Source organism: Vicia villosa, linkage group LG2 (assembly GCF_029867415.1).
Source record: "Vicia villosa cultivar HV-30 ecotype Madison, WI linkage group LG2, Vvil1.0, whole genome shotgun sequence".
Taxonomy (NCBI): Eukaryota; Viridiplantae; Streptophyta; class Magnoliopsida; order Fabales; family Fabaceae; genus Vicia; species Vicia villosa.
The window spans coordinates 151671002-151681672 of NC_081181.1; the positions used below are offsets into that span (position 1 = coordinate 151671002).

Here is a 10671-nt window from a genome sequence, read left to right on the forward strand (position 1 = left end):
TGAAGTTGAAACACCAAACAAAACAAAAAAATCAGCAATCTTGTTATCATTTTTTTGTTGGATCATGGTTGCCATCTTCATTCTTAATAGCAAGTAAACGAGAATAAAAAATCCACTAGTAGAATTCAAAATTTGTACGCCCTGATTTTTATATCACAAGTCAAGAAAAATTAATTCCATCGCAAATTATAATACCAAAAGTTGTTGGAAGCAGCTTCCGGGAAATTCCCCTAAAGCTATTTGTAAGAACATGATTTCCTACAACAACAAAACTACTATTTCAGGTTCTAACAAAAACAATTCTTTTTAATTATACGTCTTGTAAGTTGTAATATCTTTATTTTTTCTTTTCTTTTTCTTATGCACAAGTGTTATTAAATTAATTATTCAATTATGCTATATTATATAGTTTGACCACTAAACATTCTAGTTAGAACTAATTTAGCCCATAAATATAATAATAATATCACAGAATCTTTCTCTAAAATGGCCGGCGCTGTCGGGTTATCTGCACTCTGAATACATATTTTGGTTTAAAAATTATGCAATCATATCAATAAAATGGTTTTTATAATTTCACTAATCTCATTCACTATGTTTGTTGACATATTAACTGCACCCACCGACTATTATGAAGGATAAGGTATCAATATCATCATCACCACGCTATGTATATAGCTATCTTTTTCTAATAACTCCAAACCTACATCATGAAGATTACGTATATTTTTACTTTTTTTTTTTTTCATTTCATTTATATAATGAGGAGGGATCAAATTACACCCGAAGAGTTACACCACGAGTTACACTCATTCAATAACAACATTTTGAATTAATATTTTTTAAATTCAACCGTTGGATTGAAACATAATATCATATAGATCATACCTATAAAGTTTGAGCTTAATCTATAATGATTTACTATGTCATTGAATTACATCAAAATTAACGTTATATGAAAGCTCATTTTGACGTTAATCTTTGGATATCTTGATCGTATAGTAAATCATTATAGATTAAGCTCAAACTTTATAGGTATGATCTATATGATATTATGTTTCAATCCAACGGTTGAATTTAAAAAATATTAATTTAAAATGTAGTTATTGAACGAGTGTAACTCGTGGTGTAACTCTTCGGGTGTAATTTGATCCCTCCTCTTATATAATTTTTATTAAAAAAAATGAAGTTTATTCCATCACCGTTTATTTTCCAATTAATTGCATATCATCTTATCTATCTATTCTACCTCCCAGTCCCTACCTTATTGACCTAAAATCAAAGGTCCAAAAATCCACTAACTTTTCAATCATTTAAACCTTAACCGTTATTCTTGAGTCACATGTTCATATTAGATTCCACCATAGACCTTGAAATTTCAAAAACCATTCAATTCTAAAATTTAACACAGATTTGATTTCTCTGAGGCTCAATAATTCTGATTTTTAACATTAAATATAACATGATTTGTTACCTCGACAAGACTCCATTTTATCCTCAATATACGATCTTCACTCTTGACTTGTAACTATCAAGTATCAACCTTATTTCATTCCTTTTCAATTCAATTTTCAATAATAACTGAAAAAAAAAAAAAAACTCGGTTTGTCACAAGAAAGTTCTCATAGGAACCTCGTGATTTTTCATCTGCTGAACCGTTTCCGTCACGTCAAAGTTTGTTTTCTTTAAAGTCTTATAAAGTGTCCACTATTAGTTACAAAGAGAGGGAAAAAAACGGTTTCTTGTTTCTTGTTTCTTTGAATTGTTGCTCTCAAAGAAGGTTTTTGGTGGAGATGAATCATTCTGGAGGTGAAAGTGATCATAACAGAAAATTAGTTGAAGTTACCAAGGACAAGAATGGAATAGGCCATGTTGTTCTTCGAAACCCTCGAGGAGCTTCGGCAACGGTTACATTCTCTTAACTCTTTCAGTTTTTCAAGTTTTGAATTTGATTGATGATGCTAGCGTTGTGTTGTGTGTGATTCTTTCAGGTTAGCTTGCACGGAGGGCAAGTTCTTTCGTGGAAAACCGAACGCGGCGAAGAGTTATTGTTCTCTAGTACTAAGGTAGATCAAGATCAGGTTTTTTCAATTTGATTTCTCAACAATTTTTGTATATAAAATGTAACAATTTTTTATCAGGCAATCTTTAGTCCTCCCAAACCGGTTCGAGGAGGAATCCCAATCTGTTTTCCACAGGTAATTTTTACCGATACTAGTACTGTTTATTAACACCTGAATCACATAAATCACTATATAGATAGATCGATCGATAGATAGATAGATAATTAAGGTTGGTGTGATTTTTGTAGTTTGGAAACCGTGGAACACTAGAGCAACATGGATTTGCAAGAAACAAGTTATGGGTTATTGATCAAAATCCTCCGCCGCTTTCGGTTGATTCCAATGGAAAAGTTTGCATTGACTTGCTGCTCAAACCATCGGAAGATGATATGAAAATATGGCCACATAGGTACATGCGATGCGGCCTTTATCTTCTAAACGTTACTAACATCCGAATCAATATTATTGTCGCATGAAAATTATTTTGAGATTGTTGAATGAAAATTATTTTATAAATTGTTGGTCTATGTTATTTTATTCAGCTTCGAGTTTCGCCTAAAGGTCTGTTTGGCAGCAGACGGCCGTCTGAACCTGATATCTCGCATCAGGAATGTCAATGGCAAGCCTTTCAGTTTCTCCTTTGCATTTCATACATATTTATCCATCTCTGATATCAGGTCTGTGTTCTAACCCATCATTTCCAAAAATTATATCGCGCTGCAAATCATTGAATTAGCTTATAAGTAAACCTTAACCCGTGCTGATTATTGACAGTGAAGTGAGGTTAGAAGGGTTGGAAACTCTTGACTACCTCGATAACTTGTACCAGAAGGAACGCTTCACAGAACAAGGAGATGCTTTGACATTTGAATCTGAGGTAAAGAAATCGATTATGATTTTCGTTCAAGTCAATCTTTATATTTATCGAGTTCAATTACTCTGCAAGTCTTGAAATTTTATCAACATGCTAAGGTCTTACTTTCCCATATGCGTTAGGTGGATCGAGTTTATCTTGATTCCTCCAATATGGTAGCTGTTCTAGATCACGAAAAGAAGCGAACGTTCGTGATACGAAAGGAAGGTCTTCCAGATGTTGGTAAGTGTCCATTGTTAGCAGCAATTAACAAAACTTTTAACTCAAAATCTAAGCACTATGGCATTATACAAACAACATAACTAAACTAGCCATTTATTTCAATTTTGACATTGATAGTTGTTTGGAATCCTTGGGAGAAAAAATCCAAGGCGATAGCAGATTTCGGAGACGAAGAGTACAAGCACATGCTCTGCGTGGATGGCGCAGCAGTTGGAAATCCGATAACCTTAAAACCGGGAGAAGAATGGACCGGCCGCTTGGAGCTCTCGGTTGTCCTTTCTACATGACTTGACTTCAGTGTGTAGTTTGAAAGAAAATACTAACAAAAAGAAACCAGCAAGCATTGGTTATTGTTTTAGCAGAATTTGTGCAGCCTAAAAATCTTGAGCAATATCAGTAAGAAGAGATACATGTGCTGTTGTTCTAGATCAACAACTTTTCTAGTATATACATATAAGTAATGTGCATGAGATTGATGCAGTTAGCTTAAGAAATATTATGAATATGAAGATATTTTTTCTTTTTCTTTATGTATACTTTGCAATTTAATGTAAACATTCAACTCATGAACATATGAAATTGTTGCAGTTAACTTCAGAAAAAAGGATAGAAAAAAAGATACTCTTCTGTTTTGTTATCTCATTCTTCTTTAGTAGATTATATTGATTGAGAAGTACCTTATGAATCAATTGTCATCAAGAGATACAATAGTAGGAATTTGATTTGATCATGGTTAAATAATCAAAATTTAATCAACCATATCAACTATGCTTTTGTCTATGTGAAAGCGTATAAATTGTAATGTGGGGCATAAAACATATGAAAGTTTCTTCTGTTAAGAGTAAATCAGCTGCCAAAAATATTGAGCTTGCTTGTCAAAGAAAATGGAAGATATTGTGTGTTTTTATTGAGTCCTGTCAAAAATGAATTTTAAATAAATTAGTTTTGTAAAGTTAAGTGTAGTTAAAAGTAAATTGAATGTTGCTAGTAGAAAATAATTACTACTAAAAAGAGTAAATACAAAAATACAAACGATGATAAAAATGTTGAGATAACTTGCGATGCAAGATAAAGAAAGGAAATAAAGATAACTCGCAATGCAAGATAAAGAAAGGAAATGAAGAAAGAAGGACAAATTAAAAAAAATATAAATTGAATTGGGTGAGAAGTGATTTCAATCGAATTAATGTCAATTGAATTGCATTAGGGGCCTTTATATACACACTTAAGTTAAACCTAACTCTTTTAGTTTACTTGTGTTGCAAGTAAGGTTTGCAACAAAAGTAACATACCCCCTCTTACGAATTACATTCATATTACTCCTCCTAATTCTTATAAATTAGTTTTCTCATTTCTATCATCTCTTTTACGTAGTTAAATGTTACTCTCTTTAATGGCTTAGTAAATATGTCTACAAGTTGCAATTCAATTTTGTAATACTTGACTTCTAACTTGTTCTTGTTCATTTGGTCTCTCAAGAAGTGATACTTTCTTTTAATGTGTTTACTCTTACCATGGCTCATTGGATGATAATCCAAATCAATTTTTTATTTGTTATCACCCAACAGTTTAATCTGCACAGCTTCAAGCTTCGCGGATCTTTAAATCTTTCAATAACATTTCTATCCAAAGCGCTTGACAGGATGCATATAAGCTGCTTGACAGGATGCATATGACCATTATCCCTTGCTTCTTCAAGCTCTATGAGATAGGAGGTGCTCCAATCATGAACAAGTATCATTTTTTTGTCATCTTGATCTTCTTCCCAATCTTAATCAGAGTAGCCATATGCTATTGCCTTCTTGCTAGTGTTTTTTTGTTGCTTTGACATGAAAACACCATAATTTGGAGTACCTCTGATGCACCTTATAATTCTTTTGGCTGCAAGTAGGTGACCGTTGATTTCCAAGCAAACACTTTGACAACTGTCTGGTCTCGTATTATATATATACCTTTTTTAGCCAATGATTTGCTTGTATAGAGTTCCATCTACAAGTTTATCATAGTTTATCATTTGTTTCCTTAATGAGTTTAGTTCATGTTTTTAGAATTAGAATTGCTCATTTTGAATTTCTTCAAAATGTCTTATGTATATTTATTCTAGTGCAAGAAAACTCCACCTTTTGTATTGTATTCATGTATATTTATTCTAGTGCAAGAAAACTCCACCTTTTGTATTGTATTCAGAAACTCCATTTCTAGGAAGTAAACTAACTTCCCTAGGTGAGACATCTTAAACTCATTTTTCATGCTAGCTTTGAATATTATCATATCAACTTAATTTTATCTTGTGACCAATAGATCATCTACATGTAGCCATAATATAATCTGATCCTGCTCATTTTAAGCTTTTACGTATACTCTATATTCTTACGTACATTTGTTAAATCTTAACTAGATGAAAAAATTGTCAACTTTTTTGTTGTAAGCTCTAGTTGTCTATTTCAATCCATACATAACCTTTCTCAATTTGTATACTTTTTTCTTTCCTTTTGATCTCAAAGCCTGATGGTTGTTTGACATAGACCTTATCCTCTAGTGGTCCATTAAAAAAGCCATACTTTTTATCCAATTGATTCATATTTCACTCTTTATCTGTTGAAATTGCAACCACTATTCTTATGGTTTCAAGCTTGACAATCGATGCATATACCTCATTAAAGTCAACTACATGCCTTTGAAGGAATCCTTTTGCAACTACCATTGCCTTATACTTGGTTGTCTCACCATATGGTCTAAGTTTCAGTTTATAAAGCCACTTCACACCTATGAATTTCTTACTTAAGTGATTGACAAAGTATCAAGTTTGATTCTTCTCAATTTCCTCGAGTTCCTCCTTCATAGCATCTTTTTCACTTCTCATATTTTAGGACTTGATTGAGGTCGATAGGCTTTGATTCAGCCACCGTGGCTTCTTCTATCAGGTCATCATCTTCATCTACGGATTGATCAAAGAATCTTTCATAGTCAGTCAATCTAACTCATTGAGTTCTTACTCTAGTTGACCTCTTCACTTACCGTTCTTGAGAATCTTCCTCTATTAGGTCTTGTTGAAAGGAAGAGTGACCCCTTATGAAAAAACAAGCATTCGCACGTATGAAGGTCGTACACTCCGCAAGGAATGAAGATCCTCATTCCCCGACAAGGACATATATATGTGTTTGAGGACATGTCCACATCTTAGCGTGCCTATTCCAAATTGTCCTTGGTGGTGTAAAAAGAAAGATACCCCAAGATGTCTTCGCACACCCAACAATAATTTTTAACATCATCACGAAGTTCTTAGAACACTTTTTCCCCATCTCCTCATAATTGTTCAAAGAATAAAATTGACGACTGTGAGTCTTGCATCTAGAATCTTCCTCCAACCAACTTGTTACTTCATTAACACTAAGTGGACGCTTGAACTAACGCTCTAAACATGCATCAAACGTTTGCACTTTAGGATCATCCATGACATTCTGAACAACATCAGGATTGTCTAGATTGACACCTCCAAAACTAAATCCTACCCCAATTGGCTTATGTTAATTTTTATGGGATAAAACTCTCTATCACCGGGGTCGATCATGTCTGTCAGCGGTGGAGGTCACATCGTTAAGTTCTAAAAAGGGGATTGGTACAAAGAATGTTTTGGGTTCTCCATACTCAAACTCTTACATAATATTAGAAATGAAAAGGAAGGAAAGAAGGAACTACCTTGGGTTTTAAGGCGCTTGGCAAAAGAAATCAAGTGATGAACCTAAATCTAAAAGGTTCAACCGATAAAGACAAAGCAATCACGATTTTCTTTAAAAATTGACGAATCAAGCATAATTCAAAAGGTGTGAATGAAGTCCAAGTTCCCGCTTTATATGCAACACAAGGACTATCTTCAATGACCACAATCCATTGGAAGACTAAAGGGACACACCAACTACTCAAATCACACCTTAAAACATTAACTGCTCTCGAGTATAGGCCTAAGAACGTCACATACCTCCCATATGCGTGTGAGACATGTGGAGACCATAATGTTCAAAATGTTTCGTTAGCACGACATAAATTTAATGCACATATTCTCCGTGCCAACTACTCTCACTCAATAAGGAGCCTTCATTCCACAAATGAAATCACCAGAGTTCTGACAGTCAGACTGACTTCAAATACTTTTGTGACAACAATCCTCGCTTCCTAACTAACAACAATCCTCCCTTCAGTTTGAGCCATTGGATCATCATCCAATATAAGTCCATGCTCCATGTTGAATAATATGGAGACAATTACAAAAGTCTCCCATGTATATGTGTGGCATCGGGTCAACGACCATATACGAAGTCACACTTGCAAAATTTCACCTCAATCTCATACTAATTTGAATGTCATAGTGTTAATTTTTTTTTTGCATTTGTCCGCTCTGATCATCGGAGAACCGTCACCTATGCGTCAAAAATCTTCAGCCACATTCCTCATCATATTATTCATGATATGCTTCTGTTCATGACAAAAAAAAAAAAAAAGTAATGTAATGTAATCATTTTATTTAACCTAATGAACGTACTAATCATGACATGCTCCACTTCATTACAAAAACAAAAAAAGTAATGTAATCATTTTGTTCTAACCTAACGAAAGGCCATTCTTTCTCCTCTCCCTATCACTTACAAACAGTCAACTGCGACTCTTGTTTCACTCATCTCATACTCACATGCCATTGTACTATCACTCCACATGCTAAATCTCACTCACCACCACCCCTCCATTTCTAAACTAAACCTCATGTTTTCACCTCCATCTCCAACACTATTCCCTACATTGGATCCCATTTTTTCACCTATCACCATCATTTCTCATTAATCATCACCCCTACTTTTTTCATAATCACCAACATTAAAAACTTACCACCTCATCAAAATAACTTACACCTTATATAAACAAACACACATCTCTAACGTTGACATTGCAAATTTCAAAACCCTAAACCTTCAACTTAGTTCAAATGAGTTATTATTATTACTATTATTATTACATTTTTCTGTTTTCACTTTACTTCATTGGTTTGTTAACATGTAATGCAGAACCTGTTGAAGACAAAAAAGCATTGTTAGAGTTTGTTACTAAATTACCACATTCTAAGCCTTTGAATTGGAATTTGAGTTCTTCAGTATGTAGTAATTGGAATGGTGTAACTTGTAGTTTAGATGAGTCTCGAATCGTCGAGATTCGATTACCGGGATTTGGATTTAATGGCACAATTCCTGTTAATACTATTAGTAGAATCAGAGGTTTGCAGAAATTGAGTCTTAGATCTAATTTTATAGGTGGTTATTTTCCAGAAGATTTTGTTAAGTTGAAGAATCTTTCTTTTTTGTATCTTCAGTTTAATGATTTTGTAGGTCCTTTGCCTGATTTTGGTGTTTGGAAGAATTTATCTGTTGTTGATTTGTCTAATAATAGATTCAGTGGTGAAATTCCTGATGTAAAATTGCCTTTGTTGGAACAGTTGAATTTGTCTAACAATGATCTACAGGGTGTTGTTCCTGTTTCACTTGAGAGGTTTCCGAATTCGGCTTTTGTCGGAAACAATGTGTCTCTTGCGAGATGTTCGACGCGTTGTTCTAAATCTGAGAAACATGGGAGGGTTGGTGGAACATTAGTGTTGGGTAGTATTGTTGTTGGTGGTTTTTTATGCCTTGCAGCATTTGTTGTTTTTATGTATGTTTTGTGTTCTAAAAGGAAAGATGGTGATGTTTTTGATGGGAAGTTGGAGAAAGGAGGGAAAATGTCACCTGAAAAAGTGGTCTCTAGAAACCAAGATGCAAACAATAAGCTTTTTTTCTTTGAGGGGTGTAACTATGCTTTTGATTTGGAGGATTTGTTAAGGGCTTCTGCTGAGGTACTTGGTAAGGGAACATTTGGTGCTGCATACAAGGCTGTACTAGAGGACGCAACCACCGTTGTCGTGAAGAGGTTAAAAGAGGTAGCGGTTGGGAAGAAGGATTTTGAGCAACATATGGATGTTGTTGGGAGTCTTAAACATGAGAATGTGGTTGAGCTAAAGGCGTATTACTATTCCAAAGACGAGAAACTTGTTGTATATGACTATTTCAGTCAGGGTAGTATCTCTGCATTGTTGCATGGTATGTGCCATAAACTTGATCTTTTTTCTTGCAAATTACTTTTAAAGTTAATATTGATGCTTAATTGTATATATTTGATTATGTTTGATCATCGGTATTCATAGGATAGATTGCTTATATGCTTGGTATGTTAAACTAGTCAAAATATTGTATCGTGATAGCCCTGATAGGACTCGGAGTTTAGCTTTGAGAGAATTGTGTACAAATATAATATTCTCGTGCATATAAACACGAATGGTTTCTGAAAATTTCAGGCAAGAGAGGAGAGGACAAGGTGGCTTTAGATTGGAATACTCGAATCAAAATAGCTTTAGGTGCTGCACGAGGCCTTGCTTGTATTCATTCTGAAAATGGTGGGAAACTTATACACGGCAATATCAAATCGTCGAACATCTTTCTCAATGCCAAACAGTATGGTTGCGTGTCTGATCTTGGCCTGGCAACCATAATGAGCTCAGTCTGCCAGCCTATCTCGCGAGCAGCTGGTTACCGGGCACCAGAAGTTACGGACACTAGAAAAGCAACACAGGCTTCAGATGTTTACAGCTTTGGCGTGGTGTTACTAGAGCTTCTAACTGGGAAATCTCCTATTCATACGACCAGAGGCGATGAGATTGTCCACCTTGTGAGATGGGTTCATTCGGTTGTGAGAGAGGAGTGGACGGCTGAAGTATTTGACCTCGAGCTTATGAGATGTCCTAATATAGAAGAAGAGATGGTGGAGATGTTACAGATAGCTATGTCATGCGTTGTAAGGATGCATGATCAAAGACCTACAATGTCAGAAATCGTGAAGATGATGGAAAATGTGAGGCAAATCGATGCAGAGAATCGACCATCATCTGAGAGTCAAGTTGAAAGTGCAACACAGCTTAAATTCTCTCAAGGTGATAGTCCACCTCCTATAAAAGTAGATGAATAATAGAAAGCTTCCTCAATTGAGTGTATCTGAAAATGCTGTTCTCCAAATTTTGAACAAAGAGCATTTTTTTATCCGAAAATGCTCTTTATCCTTAACTTGTTCGATATTATAATTTCTGTTTCATATTTTCGGAAGCTCCCCAAATATTTGCAATCACAATGACTGTTAAAATGATTTCAAAATAACTTCTTATGCTTAACAATTAGAGTGTTTGCAAGTACTGTCACCGCACGTTCCACCGTGATTCCTTGCTTCGCTCACCTCTCTCTGTCGTAAGAAAGCTTTACTCCGATAGTTCGGTTTAGTATGCATTAATTGGCATGTTGCTCTAAGAACAGAGGTGTTTCACACCAATATTTAAAGCAGTTGGTGCATTTTGCCTCAAAATGCAAAGGAACACACAACAATCATAGAATGCATTTTTCTTTGTTGTGACATTAAATGAGCTTATTGCAAAACTATATAACATAA

The 10671-nt window shown here is 34.6% G+C and overlaps 2 protein-coding genes across 2 annotated transcripts; both read left to right on the plus strand.

Annotated features, from left to right (window-relative positions):
• The first annotated feature begins 1195 nt into the window (after nt 1-1195).
• On the plus strand, nt 1196-3796 carry LOC131647078 (putative glucose-6-phosphate 1-epimerase). Its single transcript, XM_058916991.1, has 8 exons — nt 1196-1907; nt 1992-2066; nt 2142-2198; nt 2312-2472; nt 2606-2740; nt 2838-2940; nt 3060-3159; nt 3277-3796. Exons 1-8 carry the CDS (start codon nt 1794-1796, stop codon nt 3444-3446), a joined length of 915 nt encoding a protein of 304 aa, XP_058772974.1. The 5' UTR covers nt 1196-1793; the 3' UTR covers nt 3447-3796.
• Nucleotides 3797-7740: 3944 nt separating this feature from the next.
• On the plus strand, nt 7741-10325 carry LOC131652484 (probable inactive receptor kinase At4g23740). Its single transcript, XM_058922342.1, has 2 exons — nt 7741-9278; nt 9533-10325. Exons 1-2 carry the CDS (start codon nt 8138-8140, stop codon nt 10198-10200), a joined length of 1809 nt encoding a protein of 602 aa, XP_058778325.1. The 5' UTR covers nt 7741-8137; the 3' UTR covers nt 10201-10325.
• The last annotated feature ends 346 nt before the right edge of the window (nt 10326-10671 follow it).